The 20658-nt window shown below is 34.6% G+C and overlaps 2 protein-coding genes across 2 annotated transcripts in view; one reads left to right on the forward strand and one right to left on the reverse strand.

Annotated features, from left to right (window-relative positions):
• Nucleotides 1–20658, reverse strand: part of LOC6032662 — a 96296-nt gene that overhangs the window by 75419 nt on the left and 219 nt on the right. Inside the window, 1 exon segment of the mRNA XM_038250954.1 lies at nt 20085–20632. Within this exon segment, the coding sequence (XP_038106882.1) occupies nt 20085–20632 (548 nt within the window).
• Nucleotides 1–20658, forward strand: part of LOC6037031 — a 177331-nt gene that overhangs the window by 24140 nt on the left and 132533 nt on the right. The window lies entirely within an intron of this gene.

Genomic DNA, 20658 nt, shown 5'->3' on the forward strand with positions numbered 1-20658 from the left:
CTTCTGTTCGGTAATTTTTCGATGTTTGACATTTACCTGCAAAGTTATGAAATCATGTCATTTTCTTTGCATTAAATGGTAAAATATCTTATCGAAATTTAAATAATCTATGATTGTGATTGTCTGGAAAAAAATCCAAATCATTTTTAAATTTCACAAAATCTGTTAAGATTATGTAAACCGACTACACGCAAATTTAAAATCAAATAATGCTTTTGTAAACTACACTGAAATAAAAAAAAGTACCAAATTCCTAAATTCTAGGAATTTTGCCACTTTTCCTTATTTAGTAACCGGGTTTTTTGGATTACTCAATAAGGAAAGGAGGCAAAATTCCTAGAATTTAGGAATTTGGTACTATTTTTTTATGAGTGTAAAGATTTTACTGTGTACATCACGTATTGAGAAACCCCTTAAAAAGATTTAAATTGAGCTTATTGTTAATAACTCTGTGAATCATAGAAAAGATAATCATACAATTTTAAAATGACTAAAAATTTGCCCAAGTGATTGAACATGGTTTTTTTGTTTGTGTATAGAGTAGTCTTTTTCCAGGTTTGGTTGGCACCAAAAACTTAAATTTTTGGTGACGCATAGATTTTTTGGTCCAGATACGGGATACGGCCAAATTATATTTCAAAATTTCACACAACTTTTTCAAATATTAGGCTAGATTTTTCATTTTCATAAAAGTCCAAGTAATAACCTGATATTTTCGTTAAGAGAGCTTATTTCGGTAATATGAGAAAATATGATTCTTTGTTATATAATTTTTCGAAAATTTAAAAATTTCGGAACCACCCTAACCCTAGGAATGACCCCTTTATGACCAAATAAAAAAAACGTGTATTATTATCTGGGTCAAGAGACTTTCACACCCATTTTAGAATTTCATTTTAAGTAATTTTTTGCAAATTTTCCAAAAATATTTTTTTGTAACAATTCTCACGAGACGAGAACCACCCTATTAAAAAACACGAGTCTAATTATTTAGGATCCTAACCAATTTTGGCTTATAATTTCATGATAGCAATTCTGCAACATTTCGCAAATCGATTTTCTTATGTCCAAATGAGCCATTTTGCATCATTTGTTTCTTGATACAAGTCTTCATACAATTTTGTGGCCTGTCCATACAAATGTATCTACTATTAAAATATTCGAAAATCTGTATCTCAAGAAGGAATTTTCTGATCGATGTGGTGTTTTCGGTAAAGCTGAAGGTTATGACTATTCAGAAGGTACACTTAAAAAAATCATTTATTTTAAATAACTAAATCACAAAAAACTGAATTTTGACAATTAAAGTTTTTATTTTTTTTAAACATTTTTTTTCTGGAAAATACCAAAAATGCCGAAAAAATATTCAAAAAATAATTTTTAAATGTAAAATTGAATTCTAAAACAAAAGGAACCCTTGTAAAATTTTGATATAGTCAACCGTTTTTGAGTTATAGCCATTTTAAGGTTAAATTATCCAACATAATTGTCTGTCGTTGTTTTCCAAAACAGTGTTCATTCTTGTTTTCCTTTGAAAACAAAAATATTCAAACAGCGGCTCAAATTTTCTACATCTTGCTTGTTTGGACATTGCTCTTTGGATGCTTGCAAAGAATGGAAATTACACAAAAATAAGTTTTTTTAAGTTCTACCTAACTGATCCTCAATTTTCAATCGATGATATTGTGGAACCCAGAGATCAGATTAAGCAAAACTTGTGTGGATTTTTGTCAAATAAAATAAAAATCAGGTTTTTGAACACACAACGAATAACGAGAGTTAAGCTCTTTTAAGTGTTAGTCAAGTATCAAAAACTACAAAAATCAAATCTTTTTTTTTTTTTTGCTAAATTTCAGAAAACTGCTCATATGTAACTGCTGTATTGTTGAAACTATTTTTTTAAACAATTTTTACCATTTTGACGAATAAAAGGGATAAAAATTAATTTGAAATTTTCTAACCAGTGTTAAATACAGGTTAAACATGTGCAGAAATTTTGATAATGTGTGTGTGGTCCATACCAATACCCGCTGGTGCAGAATTTTTGTAATAAAGGATTAAAATTTTTAGTTGAAGTTATAATTAAGCAATAATTTTACATTTAGGCATCACAATTTAACAATTAAAAAAAATTATCAAAAAAAAATATCTGCATCTGTCGTTTCTACTTCCAATTTTCCTCAAAATGAGTCCTGGATCAACTATCAATGATTTGTGAAAATCTTCTCTGTTTGTTGGATCAGCTTCGCTATAATTAGCGAAGTTTTTTTCGCTGGACCATGAAAAGCTGGAGGATTCCAAAATCAGCCAGGGAATTTATTCATGACTTCGTAGATTTTGCAGTTTCAAAATGAAGTTTTTCACTATCGAGATTCATGATTGTTTTCATGGTATCAACAGCCACAGCAAAGTTGGGCTTGATCAGTAAATGTTGATTTCAATTTTGCACTTTGTTGTGTGATGTTTCAAATCTTCGAAAACTAGGCTTGAAAACTGTAATATAATCATAAGAGTGCTTAGCCCAACTGGAAATCTTTTGATTCTGATAACAAATTTTATAGTTTATTTATTATTTCTGATATTTCATATGAATTATGTTGAGAAATAAAAAAAGTGATATGTTTAATGTTAATATTTTTTTCCGAAAAAATACAGATTTTTTAATACACAAGAGTTCTTATTGACAAGTCAATTTCACTGTAACGTGCATATCCTTACAGTACATTACATAACAAAGCCTTAATTTACCCAACTGACAACATCTCTTGCAAGACTCCTCCAACGCAAACACCATCATTGTCCTCGGCAACTAAAAGCATTCCGTTTTCTCACCTCAAACCACGACCACCAACCGACAATTCAACGGTGGAGGTGGTTGGTTGAAGATGGTAGCCCATAAATTGCACAACACAGCTCTGCTCTGCTAGTGCTGTCTACTGCGGCAAAACCCCTTTTCATCAAATTGAAAGCTCGGTAAACCAAATAATGATATCCAAACAGCACGAGCCTAAGTCAACAACCTCAAGTTTGCTTTGGCTGGCTTGGCCATTGTTGACACTCCCCGCACCCATTTGGGAAGGAAATGAGGCTTGTCGGGAAAATGCTGCAACTACTTGAAAATTATGACAAACTCACACAAGAAAAAAAAGAATCATATAAAATCACCACAACTCAACAGTGCTGCTACTTCTCCTTAATAGGAGGAAAAGTTTGACCAGACTTGGCACGAAATAAATTTGAAACACGCAAAGCTCGTATTTGAGGTCTACCTCAAACCACACACGCCAGGCCAAGTAGACCTTTGAGCATTTTGAGAGAATGGTTCGTTTCTTGAGCACATTTCAGCGGTTATCGTCAGTCAGGTCCTGCGGAGGAAAAGAGCGCATAAAAACCGGTAGTTTGAGCTGGAAGGAAAAGGGTTAGTTCTTGCCTTGCCCCCTCAGCCAAGAAGTCTGAGCTCATGGTCCTCGGGGGTTTGGGACGTGCCCTCAGGGTTATGAATCATATTTGCATAACTTGCTCGCTTTCTCTTTCTCTCTATCGCTCTCGGCATGTGGTTTGAAGAGCTCTTATTTTGGAACTGTCGGGTTCTGCGTCCAACCTTTTATTGGTCCAGAAGGCAGCATTATTACTACAGGGTGGCCTTTTGAAGAAAAATGATTTGTTCGTTGACAATCTTGGGATATATTTCAACAATTTATTTCAATGCAGTTGCCCCGATCCCTCTTCTATTTGCGTGAAACTGTGTCCTAAGGAATAATGTTTGTCCTCAATCATGAATTTGCGATTCATTTTTCGGTATCTCGTAACGGTCGGGAGGTACGACCCCTTTCATTTTTTACATGCGAAAAAATACGTCTGGAATAGTGATGGCTAAGAAATTTGAAGTCAAAGGGACTTATATGTGAAATTGGACGCCCGATTTGATAACGTACTGAGCATTTCGAAATAAAGTATTTTTCATCGAATAAAATACAAAATTAATTTCAATTTTTTTGCCATTTTTCGCCTATTAACTGTTAAAAATATTTGACATATATAATTTTAAGAGGAATTTTATGTACTTTTCGAATCTGCAATAACTCAGAAGGGTCACTTTTTCATTAAGAGCAATATTTTTCTTTTTAAAATTTCGTTTTATTTTTGTTAATTTGCGCAGGGTTATTTTTCGAAATAAATAATAAAAAAAATCAACCAGAGTTCCAATCTTCAATGTCTCTTTGGAAATTTTATTGGAAAACATCTGAACATTACGGAAAAACTATTTTCAGGAGTGGACAATCATCGACAGTATTTTAAAAAAAATCGAAAAATGGGAATTTTTCAGTTTAAATTATATTTAAGTGGCTATATCGGTGCATTGTAAAGTTCATTTCGTTTGAAAATTATATTTTACATTTAAAACTGAAGTAATTTTTGCTAATTTTTTTCAAAAAAAAAACTATTTTTTATCCATACTTCACAAAAAAAGTATTTTTGTTCGGTAAAATATATTGAAAAATTAAAAAAAAAAATACTGATTTGAGAAATTGATTTTATGTGCCATTTTTTTTAAATTGACATTTTTTTCCCGTGTACCTATTTTCTCTGAATAGTCCTCATTTCTGCCAAAGACACCAAACCAATCCGAAAAAATCATTCAAAGGATGCAGATATTCAAATATTTACGCACCATTTTTGAATGGACAGCTGCCAAAATTGTATGGTTGATCCATTCATTTCCAGTTTTGGTGGAGATTTTCTCTAATGCATTGATTTTAGTTGAAAGGTTTGCTAAATCTCTCAAATGAAAATGTAATATTCTGCTTAATTCAAATAAAACAAAAGCTGAACATAAAAAATAAACATCCAAAGATAATTTTTTGATTGAGAAGAAAATAAAAAGACGATTTTGGGAAAACTGTTTAAGGAACAGCAAAATTTTATTTGCTGACCAAGTCTTAGTCATAAAAAAAAACAAAAATTATTATATGAGCAATTCCAGCTCAAATCAGGATTTTTTCTGGTACTTTTGTACCCGACCCTCTCCGATTTCAATGAAACTTTGTAGACATGTTATCCTAGGCCTATATAAGCCATTTTTGTGTATATGGAGCCAATAGTACTCGAAAATAACATTTGAGAAGGGTGTATGGTATTTAAATATTTTTGCATTTTGTAATTTAAAATTACTGTATCTCGAAGCCATTGCGTCGTATCAAAAGTGGTCAAAGACAAACTTGTAGGAAATTGGACGGGCTTTCCGAAAAAATACACTGAAACAAAATATACGCCACATCTATGAGATTTTTTGATTTTAAGTCTAAAACTTAAATTTAAAGGTGTTGTCACGATTTTTTCGTTCAAAATTTTTGAGGAAATAGCCTAAAATGTTACCAAAAGACTGACGAAAAATGCAGGATGGTATGTCTCTCCTAAAAAAATACAAAAATCATTTACTAAAACTGTTTTTTTGAAAAGTGGTCTAAACGTCAAAATTTTTGAAATCCGGTAGTGGGAATCGATTCTCCAGACAATTTTACATAAAAGTCTCTTTATTGACCATTGTCCTAAGTCCAATCCTTGGGAAGATACAGCGGTTTTAAAAATAAAAATGTTGAAAAAACGGGTTTTTTGGTGGTTTTTGACAATTTCTATATGACAGACTTGGTTTTTCAGTCTCGAAAATATTTTTACCGGAAAGCTCGTCCAATTTCCCATAAGATTGCCTTTGACAGCTTTTTGATTTATATCGTTTTTATATTTACGTTAGCAAATTTACTATCCTGGTTTTTACCACACTGAAAAAAATATTCTATTTTCAGTTATTAGCAATGTAATAAAGCTTATATCTGTAAGCCCATACATCCAATTGAAAAGTGGTCAAAGACAATCTTATGGGAAATTGGACGAGCTTTCCGGTAAAAATATTTTCGAGACTGAAAAACCAAGTCTGTCATATAGAAATTGTCAAAAACCACCAAAAAACCCGTTTTTTCAACATTTTTATTTTTAAAACCGCTGTATCTTCCCAAGGATTGGACTTAGGACAATGGTCAATAAAGAGACTTTTATGTAAGATTGTCTGGAGAATCGATTCCCACTACCGGATTTCAAAAATTTTGACGTTTAGACCACTTTTCAAAAAAACAGTTTTAGTAAATGATTTTTGTATTTTTTTAGGAGAGACATACCATCCTGCATTTTTCGTCAGTCTTTTGGTAACATTTTAGGCTATTTCCTCAAAAATTTTGAACGATAAAAAATCGTGACAACACCTTTAAATTTAAGTTTTAGACTTAAAAATCAAAAATCTCATAGATGTGGCGTATATTTTGTTTCAGTGTATTTTTTCGGAAAGCCGTCCAATTTCCTACAAGTTTGTCTTTGACCACTTTTGATACGACGCAATGGCTTCGAGATACAGTAATTTTTAAATTACAAAATGCAAAAATATTTAAATACCATACACCCTTCTCAAATGTTATTTTCGAGTACTATTGGCTCCATATACACAAAAATGGCTTATATAGGCCTAGGATAACATGTCTACAAAGTTTCATTGAAATCGGAGAGGGTCGGGTACAAAAGTACCAGAAAAATTCCTGATTTGAGCTGGAATTGCTCTATAAAGTTCTTCAGCATTATATAAAATTTCTATTTCATAAAGTTTTTTTCTGAATATTTTATTTTATGACAAAATATTTCAAACTCCTACTGAAAGAACGTTAACCCTCTACAACTACAAAAATGCCGAAATCCATTTTTCAACCAATTTTTGATCTTTAAAAAGCATTGGAAAGAAGAAATCTAAAAATTTAAAAAAAATATATGGGTTGGAAGTTTTACTTGTTTTATGTGACTATGCCAATGTTTTTTTAAATGTCATTTTTTAAGGGTCAACTTTGGCTGTGTTTCCCATATTTTCCTATATTTTAAGCAAAAAGAAGTTTGCAGTCATTTTTCTAGTGTCCCAGACTATGCATCTACGCAATTTTTACAATTGTAATGATAATGGTGCCATTTCATAGAAGCAACCAAAAAATTGAAAAAGTGACTGTCAAAACATGAAAAATTAATAGGTAAAATTTAATTATAGGAGGTGGTAGAATAGGCCAAATACTATCAAAAACAAACATAAACTAAACAAGATAAATGCAAATTTAAATTCTAAAAATGAAGCAAGAAAAACAAGAGAAGTAAAGTTTTTCGTAGAACAAAAGTTGGTCAAAATGACTTCCTGAACACATGAAAAATAATAAAATTGAGCAGTAGATTGCGATAATCAAGCTGGCATTGAACATTAAAAAAATTAATGCCATCAAATTGAAATTTAAAAATATAATAACAAATATCAATTATTAAAAATTGAAACAAGTTAAATTCATTGCAATTAACATTTTTTTCAATTACATGGAATAATTCAATCATAAAAAAGTTTTAAAGGAAAATATGTATTAAACCAGAAACCTTTCCAACAAAATTAAAATTAAATTAATAATTTCAGTAAAATGAAGTTTTGATACAAATTGAATTTTCAATGCTTCCTTCAAAGCCATGGAGTTACTTTCAAATAACTCAACATTTTGAGTTATTTTATTTCCGTAAGCTTTATTTCTTTCTTCATGATATGTCACTTGCAGCTTGCAAACAAATATTTTCGTATGATCTCAACAAAATATTACAGATGTTTTATTAAGCTCAGCAGAGGATATTGAATGCAAATTAAAAAATTTAAAAAAAGTAACTGAATGAATATAACTGTCCAAGAATCCTTTCTCCCCTGTTGGTTCTGTGAAAAAATACAAAAACAAAACAAAATTAAACCAACATTTTGACATTTTTTTGCTAGAGAAGGTGTTGCGAAATATGGAATCAAATGATATGTATTACTAAGTTGAGTATGAAATAATAAAAATAATAATATGATTTCTAGAGTGAATTTTGAAAACAACCTATGTGTCATGGGTTTCCTATGCAAATAGGACCCATTGAAAATTTAAACTAGATCTATGAGTTTGAAATCAACTTTCGTCAATTTTTTTTTCTAGCAAAAATAATCAATTGGTATGAAGTTGCTTTCAACACTAAGGACGATACAACTATTTTTTTTTTAATTTATGGCCCCTAAACTCTGACCAAAGTCAAGTGGGTAGGGAAAGGGGGTGGAAAGAAAAACATGCCGTGCAATCATCTGTTTTAAAAATTCCCAAGTATTGACGAAACAGTTTTTTTTACGGAAAAAAAAACTTTTTAGGCTACCGTATGAGGAATTTTCCAAAAAAAAAAAATACAGATTGTTTTAAACTATTCCAATCTTGCTAAATATGATTTTATACGCGGCGATTGAACTTTAAATTCATGTTGAAAAAATTATTTGTTGTCCTCTGATTTTCGATGATAATGAGAAAAGTTCTGTTTTACTAAAATTGGCTAAATATTTTTTGATTTATTTGGTACTAATTTTGTAATATTTATTCACATTCATGGTTTTTCATCATTTATTTCCCTTAATTTCCCTTAAGTCATTAACATGACTTCACGATACCACCCTGACCTGGAGCAACACGATGAAAATTAGTCTGTACGTTTTGTTTTTTTTTCTTCTTCTTTTTTGCAGCTTATAACACATTTTACTGCCTTCGTCACATAGTACGTGTGCTATACAGTACAAGCCTTATATCTGGAACTGTGGCATGTTGGAATCAATTTTCCACCCCTCACCCAGTCACTCGCTCGTATGTTTTTATTTGTTTGCGTGTATTACCACGTAGAAAGTTGCCTCCCCAGTCGTCTGTGTCGGGAAAAAGTTGCTACTTTTGGATACACTTTTTTTCTCTCAGGGTGGAGAGAGAGTGTGGGGTTTTTTTACGACCAACGTGGTTATTATTGTGAGATTGCATGTTTGCGGCAAATATCGATTAAAATTTTCGTCTCTCGACCATTACCAGGTGCGCCAAATATTTTGATTGAGTTAGTGGTCGCAATTGCCGTCCCTTTTTGGGACACGCTACTCTGTTTTTGGGAAATTTGGTTGAATTTTATTTAATGGAGACGCATGGTACTTGGACGAAACTGCAATAATTCTTGATATTTTTTACGGAAGCCTTTCAAGAAGTTCTCAATCGCTGCCTTCCTCGTCCAAAGCAGCTCGATCGGCCACAATTAAATTACGACACGGTTCATTCGCTCCATCTTCATCCCCTATCGTTATAATTTCATTATCTTCACATTATCATCATCATCATCATCATCAAGCTCTAGAGAGTCTTGTGAGAAAAAGCTCAAGCCTGAGGAGAGAACTACTTTTCCCTGTTTTCCACGTCCTTCAAATCAACCCGACCAGACCAGACCAACCAGCCACCAGCGCCATCAGGACAAATGTCCTTGGCTTATCCTAATTTATCCTCATTTTCAGGGTGCTTTTATTTTCTTCCTTTTTCGCTCCAAAAAAAAACCTTTTAGTGCGACTACATGGGTGTGTCTCGTCGCCACCTTCCCACCACCCACTTCGCTCACCCACTTTTTCGTTTATTCTACGCCAGGAAAAAGATGAGCAATTTTTCTCAATTATACCCAATTGACTTGGAAAACTCGTCCATTACCGAAACCAGGAGGTGGAGAGCGAGCCAAAGAAGCAACGTTTGCAGTTACGGAGAAAGGAATTGCCACACTTTTTTGTCAGTTTATTATTTTTTTTTCCTTTCGAGATATTCATCGTCGAGTCTTTTGAAGTTACGGAATTTTCCATTTTCCCCATTCCCACGCCCCTCCCATCCATAGAATGGTCAGCGTGAAGTGAGCATTGCGATAAATTTTTATTGCTCTAAATGGTTGCGACCGAGCCCCGGAGGTTTCTTTCTTTCTTATCTTTATTTGCCAGACGGTCTCAAGGGGGGTGTATTAGAAGAAGAACAAATCTGTTTTCAATGTGGTGTTTTGGTATAAGGAAAAGCCTTCTAATTGATTGGAATTTTCTTTGCTTTTGGAATAATTATAGAGATTTTAAATCCAATTTTCAAATTAAAAAAAAACTTCAAAAATTTAATGGAAACCAAAGTTTAATCATTGAAAACCCCATGATTGCAAGATTAGTGTGAGAGTTCAACCATTTACCATGTCGACACATTTTGTCCACATGGGGGGAGGGGTGGTCATACATTTTCAAAAAAGTGTCCAGATGTTTAAGGGTAATTAATGTATTTTTCTATCCTTTTTTCCTAAAAATTTCGAAGCCAAGGCTTGATACTAAAAAAATTGCTTTTTTATTTATTTTTGCCAATAAGGCCTATGCCAGGGGTGCTCAAAGTTTTTGGAGGCCGGGCCAAATTTACATAAAAGGTTATTAAAAAATAAATTAATTATGTTATTTTAATTTGAAAGACTACATTTCTTATATTAAAAAAAAATTCTATTTAAAATAATAGAAACCACAAAAATAACGGTTTTCTATCGGTATTGTTGATTTTGTTGTTTCTGGTATTTGAAAAAAAAAAGTTTTAAGCTTGTGAATGTACTTGTGTTTTTTTGTGTTTTGTTTTTTTTTTTTTTTTTGCTGTGTAAGTGTTTCTAATAAAAAATCGTTGAGAGCCAGAATTTCAACATTTCAATAAACAAGCTTTTAGAAAATGTTTTAAGCTTCCGTATAGTTACTCTGCACCCAAAATTCAGAGTCGTGAGAATCGTTCCCTCAAAATTTATTGCGGGCTCAGCGCCAAAATCGAGAGAATAAAGCTACCAACTCACACCATCATAACAAATGAGTTCATTCGTTCTTTGAAACAATAATTCTCCAACAAGTGTCATACATTGACATCTTACCACTCCTTAGTCACCAAGCTGTGGTGGCCGAGACAGTTAAGTCATTGGATTAGTCTATTAAAGGTCTCTGGTTCGATTCCCGTAGGTGACACTTTTGGTTTTTTGTTTGACGGATGAACTTTTTTTAGCAAATGAACCTCGAGAGAATAATGCTTTCGCCCATCTCAAGCTGTGTTCTCTGTATCCGTGAATGGAACCACTATGCTCTCGACTCGAGGCCATTGTTCTCTCGAACGTTGCTGCCCAGTTTTGGGTTTGCAATCATTATTTTCAAAACAAAAAAGCGAAAAAATATTTATTTATTTCATCGAAAATTCACTAAAATTCAAATTGTATGTAATAAACCAAAACACGCTCAAATGATTCTAAATGCAAAGGAATGCATATTTAATTGATTTCAGCTGAATGTACTTAAATTTTGTTTTTTTTTTATAAGTTTTTTGAAAATATATTTTTGCTCCTGGTTTTTCGAGCCATTTTTTAATAATGGTGGAGGAGCTTTCGTCGATCAACCCACCATCGACGAAAGCTTTGTAAAATATTTGCAGCAAGCTTGATCCTCCGATTTCCACATTTTGTCTGCCTGAATCAGAAAGTCAATCAGATTCGTTATCTAACTGTAATGAGTTCGAATCCCGAGGAAGTGCAATGTAAGTTTGAGAGTCAATTCATAAAAGGGTCAAAAAACTTTTATTTTTGCACACAGCAAAAAATCCGATGGTAAAATCGCATGCAAAAGCATGCACATCACCTTCGTCAAAATAAACACTTAATATTACACACTGCATGTACAATTTTTGAAACACACAAAAAAAAGTTGCACCGACGGGATTCAAACCCAGCACCAACAGTAAGTACTGGCGCCTTAGCCCACTCGGCCATCAGACCGATGAAGAGTTGTAAGGATAAACGCATATATGAGCTTGACATTTCGGTCAAGTAGGTTTCTCATACTGATGGGCTACAAATTGTAGGGTGTAAAATCACATAAAATTGCATAAAATAAAGCAATATTTATTTTACACCCAGGCCATTTACACGCAGCTGGATTACTACTTTTTTAGCTGTGCAACTATTACAGAATTCTACCTAAGTCAAACTTGAACGTTTTTTGAATATTTCTAAAAATGTTTGATAAAAATTTTGACGATATTTACTAGTTTCACTCACATTGAAACGTGTGAAATTGTTTTAATTATAAAAAATGTTGAACAAATTATTTGTATCCTTAAGTGGGGATCAAAATATTGATGAATCATAAGTTTTTTTTATTAATAAAAAATAAAAAAGATTAGCATATAAAAGTTCAAAATAAACCCACGGGTTGTTTTACATGATCATTCAAAATGGGTCCGCGGGCCACAAAATATCACCTCGCGGGCCACGTTTGGACACCCCTGGCCTATGCAAATATTTTTCAAAGTTTTTGTCCCTCGGCTCTGGTCGGGGTCGAAGGGGAGGCATAAAAATATAAAAATATAAAAATTGAAACAACAAGCCAGAGTCTCAACATTTGAATGAAAAAAGTGTTTTAAAATCGTAATTACTCTTAGCATTAAGAACAATGTAACAAAAGCCGACTCGGTCCTAACCAGGTCCCAGTACCAAAAAGGACCTAATAAAAATAATTTTATGAAAAAAAAAATTAAAAAGTTTTAAAATGCATTTTACACTACTTGTAAGATTTGAAGATAACAAAAGTTTTAGCGAAAATAAACTTTGTGCGATACTAAACATCGAAAATTGTAAAAAAAAACAGTTTTTTTAAACCCAAACATGCTAATGAATTTTAAATTGATTTCAGGTGATTATACTTGCATTTTCATTGATATTTTGAAGTTTTTTGTTTTTTTTCCCTCTAAGCCGATTTTAAAGGGAAGGGGAGGGAGGGGGGGTTTACAAAAACTTGAAATAAAATTTGTACAGCCTAATTTATTAAAAAAAAAAAACAATCCAAAATTGAAATATTTTGAAAAAATACGTTTTTGGCTTTCAGTAAGAGCCTTTTTAAATATAATTGAATAAATTCAAAAGTCTAATAAAATATGTCAATTTTCGGTTCATTAAAATAAAATTAAACGGAAATACATATCAACAAATTTATTAAAACTATTACATCGAAATTTAAAAAATGAATTGATGAATCTCTTTGGAATTTGAAATTATTTATAAATTTTATTAACTTTATAATAAAAGCAAAAGCAAAAAAATTAATGAAAATTTTGAAAATATTTATTAAAACTTGCACTAACTTTGTAAGGCCTTAGCGAATACTTTACTATGTTTTTGCCCTAAACTCTGACAATGGTCCAGAATTGGAGAGAGAAAAAAATCTGAAAATGTAATTCCTAGCTTGATGTTAAATTTTTTGAATATATGCTAAAAATTCTAACCAATGATACTTCTAGTAAATGCATCTAAAAATTTTAAAATATATCCCTAGAAAAAATGTATGTATTCAAAACATTCAACAATAAAAATAACATTTTATTTGAATTGTTAATTCTTTAATATTTAACATGCAATATGTCCATTGCAATGAAAAGGATAACAAACGTTTAAAAAACCAACTAAATAACATAAAATTTGTAAAACATTTTACTTAATTTAAATATTTGGTATTTAGAAAAAGACTGTTATTGATGGAGTTTAAAATTACATGTGTTTTAATATTATAAAAAATTATCAATAACATGTTTCAGATTCTTTGAAAACATTCATGACAATCCAGAAAAAAGACTAGCCGTCAAAAAACAAACAAATAACACGAATCAAATATCATTTTCAAAACCCGTTTTTTAAACTTTGAAGAAATCAATAATTGATGTTATACTAAAGCTGATATTGTATTCCAGGTGTACATTAATATTTTCATTCGAACAAGGACTTTTGTAAATCCAATTTGGATTGATTGTTCTGCTTCATATTTTATTCTTGTATGGCTCAAATTAATCTGTGCATGAAATACCAATTATAAAATATGAGCTCTTGTTATTGTTACCCTCGTGTGATATACGAACAAATTGTAATTTTTATCTCTATAAAAACTTGTTCGAACAATCAAAATCAAAGTAACAAAATAATATCATACGATTTGGGTTATATTAATGTTTCTATTTTTTAAGGTAATGCTATGGTTTCATTAAAAAAACTTGTTTGCCCTTTATAGAAAAATATAGTATTAGAACAATTATAAATACGACAGAAATTTTAAATTCTCTTGAAAAGCAAACCGTATAATCTTTCACAGTTAATTTTGCTTGATTTGTAACTATTGTTTAACATTTTTATATACAAAACAAGCCTTACCCGACAAACTTCGTCTTGTCTCCTTTTTTGTATTTTGACGTTTTGAGCTTTTTGCTTATTCAGCCTCCTGTGATCAAAATTTGATTTTACGTAACTTTCTCCATACAATTAGCCGATGCTCCGGAATCGGTTCCAGAGTGGCCAAAGTGTCGATTAGTTAACGTAAGAACCTTCCTTGGACTTATACGAACCCAACGCAACAAAGAGCACCACGATCCGACGTTCCGTGTTCAACTGATTCGCGTTCGAACAAAACCATCGAAATTTTGTATATGAGCAGTTCTCCCAGATTTCGGTCATTCGATTTTTTTAGTATTTTTTAATCCGACTGAAACTTTTTTGGTGCTTTCGGTATGCCCAAAGAAGCCATTTTGCATCATTAGTTTGTCCATATAATTTTTCATACAAATTTGGCAGCTGTCCATACAAAAATGATGTATGAAAATTCAAAAATCTGTGTCTTTTGAAGGAATTTTTTTTTTTTCAGCTCCCTCCGTGTACGCACGAGAGCATGCAGCTAGTGCTCAGTGCTCCATCGTTTTTTCGATTTTTTTCGCCGTGATTGATTGTGGTTACCCGCGAGTTTGCTTCTCCAGCATGCCAAGGGCCGGCCGTGGCCGTGGCAGTTCGAGTGCGGCCTCGAAAAACCCGCGAAGTTCGTCTACCGGCCGTGTGCAAAAAGGTAAACAAACCAACGCCGTGTCGGCCGCCATCGCGCAGGGGAGCGTCAGCGCTGAAGGCATCGACAAAAAGTTACTACATCCCGGATATGTCCCAAGATCACCAGTGCGAACCCGTTCCGGTACTTCCGGTGCCACGACCAGTGGCACTTCAACATCCGCCAACATCCCCATCAGGAACGAGTTCCAGATGCTGAGCGACGACGAAGAAAATAACAACTCTGACGGTAGCAGCACTACCGACGACGACGACGACGATGATGGTCGTGCACGGAAAAAAGTGCCGACGTCAAAAAAGAACAACTCTCCACCGGAACGTAGACCACCTCCAATTTTTGTTTTGGACACGTTAGCGGACGATGTTGACGAGTTGCTGGAAGGCCTCGGATATTGTCTGAAAATCGGTAAGTCGGCAGTGCAAGTGATCACACTGACCAAAAAGAATTTCGACCTGGTGTTTGAAGAATTGAAGCGTAGCAACTTCAACTTCTACACATTCAACCCCGAAGCCCCCTGTTAAGGTCGTCTTGCAGGGTTATCAAGACCGTCCGATCTCCGACCTGAAGGGTCACCTTTCGGACGCCGGAATAAAACCGCGGGAGATAAAAGTGCTCTCGCGAAAGACAACAGTCACGGGTGTGCACACACTGTACCTGTTGTACTTCGACCGCGGCACCGTCAAGCTCCAAGACCTGCGGCGGACTAAGACGTTGGACGGTTTTTGGGTAAACTGGCGGTTTTACACCAAGAACCCGACGGACGTAGCGCAATGCCACCGTTGCCAGAAATTCGGCCACGGCTCGCGGAACTGCAACCTCCGGCCCCGCTGCGTGAAGTGCGGTGAGTCACACCTCTCGGAGGCGTGCGCACTGCCACGTAAGGCGGACTTGGGGGACAAGGCAGAACAAACTAAGCTGCGCGTAAAGTGTGCGAACTGTGACGGTAACCATACCGGCAATTACCGCGGATGCGTCGCGCGCAAGGTCTACCTCGAGGAGCAGGAAAAGAGGAAGAAGAAAGCGTCCCACCCTCCTCAGCGAAGTACGAGCGCAGCCGTTCCTGCAGCTGGACAGCGTACGGTTCCAGCGGAAAACTCAGCGTTCCCTCCTGGTTGGGGGCGTTCGTTCGCCAGCGTGGTCGCTGCCGGTAGCGGCAGTACGGCCCAGCAAGAAATCACCGGGAAGATCTCTTCACCCTGCCGGAGTTCTTTGCTCTCGCGGGAGATGATGACGCGGTTTCGGAGCTGCCGGAACAAGGCAGAACAATTCCTGGCCCTTGGGGAACTGATGATCAAACACATCTACAAAGGATAAATTAACTGTGATCTAGATATAAGCTTTCTCTTCCTCTATCCCCTTTCCTTTGCAATTTCTGTAAGTTTTTTTTAATAGTTTTTTCTTACTCTTGCTAGTGCCTTAGTTAAAGAAATAATTGTTCCTAAATGGATTATGATGCAACACACAGCTGTAAGGAACTTCAAAACTCTGTTATGCACTTCAAAATAACTCATTGTATCTTGATTATTCACCAATAAAACCGAATTGAATTGAATTGAATTGAATTGAAGGAATTTTTTGATCGATTTGGTGTCTTCGGCAAAGTTGTAGGTATGGATACGGACTACACTGGAAAAAAAATGATACACGGTAAAAAAAAAATTGGTGATTTTTTATTTAACTTTTTATCACTAAAACTTGATTTGCAAAAAAACACTATTTTTAATTTTTTTTATTTTTTGATATGGTTTAGAGGACATTAAATGCCAACTTTTCAGAAATTTCCAGGTTGTGCAAAAAATCTTTGAGCGAGTTATGAATTTTTGAATCAATACTGAGTTTTTCAAAAAATCGAAATATTGGTCGCAAAAATTTTTCAACTTCATTTTTCGATGTAAAATCAAATTTGCAATCAAAAAGTACTTTAGTGAAATTTTCATAAAGTGCACCGTTTTCAAGTTAAATCCATATTTAGGTTACTTTTTTGAAAATAGTCGCAGTTTTTCATTTTTTAAAATTAGTGCACATGTTTGCACACTTTTAAAAAAAATATTGTTGAAAAGCTGAGAAAATTCTCTATATTTTGCTTCTTCGGACTTTGTTGATACGACCTTTAGTTGCTGAGATATTGCAATGCAAAGGTTTAAAAACAGGAAAATCAATGGAAAATTCATGTTTTCTAAGTCTCACCCAAACAGCCCACCATTTTTTAATGTCGATATCTCAGCAACTAATGGTCCGATTTTTAATGTTAATATATGAAACATTTGTGAAATTTTCCGATCTTTTCGAAAACAATATTTTCAAAATTTTCAAATCAAGACTAACATTTCAAAAGGGCCAAACATTCAATATTACGCCCTTTTAAAATGTTAGTCTTGGTTTAAAAATTTTGAAAATATTGTTTTCGAAAAGATCGGAAAATTTCACGAATGTTTCATATTTTAACATTGAAAATCGGACCATTAGTTGCTGAGATATCGACATTAAAATGGTGGGCTATTTAGTAACATGAATTTTCCATTGATTTTCTGTTTTAAAACCTTTGCATTGCATATCTCAGCAACTAAGGTCGTATCAACAAAGTCGAAAAAGCAAATATGAGAATTTTCTCAGCTTTTTTTCAATATGTGCAAACATGTGCAATAATTAAAAATGAAAACTGCGACTATTTCAAAGTAACCTAAATATGGATTTAACGAAAACGGTACTTTATGAAAATTTCACTAAAGCACGATTGCAAATTTGATACATCGAAAATGAAGTTGAAAATTTTGCGACCAATATTTTTTGAAAACTCAGTATTGATTCAAAATTCATAACTCGCTCAAAGATTTTGCACAACCTGAAATTTCTGAAAAGTTGGCATTTTGTCCTCTAAAACATATCAAAAAATAAAAACAAAAATAGTGTTTTTGCAAATCAAGTTTTAGTGATAAAAAGTTAAATAAAAAATCACAATTTTTTACCGTGTATCATTTATTTCCAGTGTAGTCCGTATCCATACCACAACTTTGCGGAAGACACCAAATCGATCAAATTCCTTCAAATACAGATTTTTGAATTTTCATACATCATTTTTGTATGGACAGCTGCCAAATTTGTATGGAAAATTATATGGACAAACTAATGATGCAAAATGGCTTCTTTGGGCATACCGAAGGCACCAAAAAAGTTTCAGTCGGATTACAAAATACAAAAATTAAAATTCTAAAAAAAAGACCGATTTCGTAGAGAATTGCTCATATATATAAGATATCTAATTCCTGGCTTTGACCTTATTTCCAAAAGAAAACTCTGATATAACATTATTGAGAGAATCCCGCTTGGAAAACCTTTGAACTCCATCTCAGCATGCAAATCTTATCTTACACTCCTAAAATGTTTCCTGAAAAAAAAAACACGTTTTTATAGCCCTGCCAGCCAGGTAACAAGCCACTCCAATTGAAAGGGTAACGAGAAAAGTCGTTTCCCTGAGTGGGTATCATTTGCATAATAATCAACACGCTGTCCCTGGGCTAGACCAAATCCCCACCCCATTTACCAACCTCGGCAAGAAAAAATGGAAAATTGCAGATTTTTTGTTCCCCACAACAGTCCGGACGTTCCAATTTCCATGCAGTAAACTGCCACTTTGGTCATTCTTCAGACTCTAGTGTCTGCAAACTTTGGGCAAATAGCTCAAGTTGTTAAAATGACGAGTTTTTCGGAGCGGGTCACTCTCTCACGAAACGGCAATAGTTGCGGTAAAAGGTTTATTAAATTTGCTTTGATGATAACCACACCGACGACGACGATAGTTTACCAACTCTTCAAGTTATGCCTTGTCAGAAAGAGAGAACACAGCAGTTAAACACTCCAAATAATCGGAATTCCTGATGCCAAACTTGTACTTTTGCTCTCAGCTCAGCATTTCCGGAAAGGCAAAGGCAGTTGGGAGGGGGGGGGGAGGAAAAACTTTCCCAGGATTTTCCTCTGGTCACGTCTTTTTTTTTCTTCGAGGAAGGAAAACCACATCAAGCGAAAATCTTATCGCCAAAGCAAAAGTTGGTTTTTCGTCTCTTTTGGTCTTTTCAGCACACTCACAAAGTTTGACCGCGCGGCAAAAGTGGGGCAAAAATTAAAACCATGCGATAACGACACAAATTCCGGACTAGCTTGACTTTTTGCTTGGTTCGTTTTGGTTCATCTCCAGCACAGATACCATAAAGTTGTTGTTGTTGTTTTTTTTCGGTGGTCATTGAGCTTGTTAACCTGGAGTTGTTTGTTGAAAGGGCAGAGATGGGAAAATTTAATTATGTTTTTCAACAACATGAACTTTTTCTGTTTTTTTTTTTTCTCAGAAAAAAAAACAATCTTGAAGTAATTTATCTGATTTGAAAGATTCTCACCGCCTCAAAAGTTAAGCCCTCCTCCAGGATGAACGAATGTGCGTCACGAGATTCCAGAACCGTGCAAACATGGAACCAGTTTTGCCAACATGCCCAAGTGAGCTACTTTTGTGTTGACATGCCCTTTACTTTCAAAAGGAGAAAAAAAAGTCCTTCTCTGCCGGACCTTGCGGGGGTTTCCCGTCAAGAGGGCCCTGACCCGAGAGGAAAAGTTTACAAGTCACGAAACAGGCCGAGGGAAAACTCGGAAGGTAGAAGATCTTTTGTGACGTAACTGGTCAGGAGATGTTCAGTGGAAAAAGGTACCCCCCTAGGGACAGTTGGACTTGGTAATGGGAGGAAAGTTACCTGAAGACAACACAACACTGTTGAAGGCTGTTTTCAAGAAGTATACTACTATTGTAACTTTTGATAAAATGATAGATGTTTCATTCATGAATCAATATATTTAAAAATATCCATTCGATTTACTGAACTTTTAAGAATGAAGAAATTATTACCTATTTAAAGTTGAGACTATACACAGCCAAATATCCGATGGTACACGGTGCTCAAAATACCGTAACTATGAACAAAAATTCAATCCGAGTTTTGGGGTCTATCGATTCCTTACACCATAGGGCACCACTGTGCAAAAAGTTAAATCATTCGCTAATGTAATTTTACAGCCATTTTTTTTTCTTTTTTTTAATGCTTTTGCTTTATTAACTAAATTTTGGGCTACAAAATAAATAAAGATACAAAGAACGCCTTCCTCTGTTCACTTTTTCTTCTGCAACTTTGCTTGTTCTTCAGTGACTCGTGCTGATCGTGGAACCTTCAACTTCTCTGGGGATGAATCCGAACTTTTCTCATCTGGTTTCTTAGCATTTTTAAACATTGACCGAAGACGTTTTTTGGAAATCGACCTTCCCTGATCTGTTGAATCCAGAGAGTCATCGATTTCTTTGGGGACCGGTGCATCGGGAATTTCGGGACTTGAGCTGAAGGGCAGCTCCTCCAATGAACCTCCGTCCTCGATTGTGAACTCTTCGACAACCTTCGCACAACCGGGGTCTTGTTCAAGCGCTGGGACTAAGGCTGAGGCGGGTTTGACGGCTGTTTGATCTTGCTGGATGGCTGGGAATTGATTTTTGTCCGAGATTTGTATCGCTTCCGCGTATGTACTAGGTCGACCTCCTGCTGATTTCCGTTTTGGGCAATTTACCTTGATGTGCTCGGTACTGCCACATGAGTAGCACTTGTTCGTTACTCCGTCGTAAACCACCCTCAGCTGAAAGTGCTGTACGTGGAGCTGGCAAGGAATCTCTTTCGAGATCTCCATGTGCACCCCACGCACACCGTTCAGGATTGGGTATCCCGTGTCTGGACCGTACCGCTCCCGCACTGTCTGATGAATCTTTCCGTATTTTTCCAACACGCTGACCACGTGCTTATGTCCACCTCGACTGGCAGTCTGAACAACTGAACATACCGGAAGTT

Source organism: Culex quinquefasciatus, chromosome 2, assembly GCF_015732765.1.
Source record: "Culex quinquefasciatus strain JHB chromosome 2, VPISU_Cqui_1.0_pri_paternal, whole genome shotgun sequence".
Classification (NCBI taxonomy): Eukaryota; Metazoa; Arthropoda; class Insecta; order Diptera; family Culicidae; genus Culex; species Culex quinquefasciatus.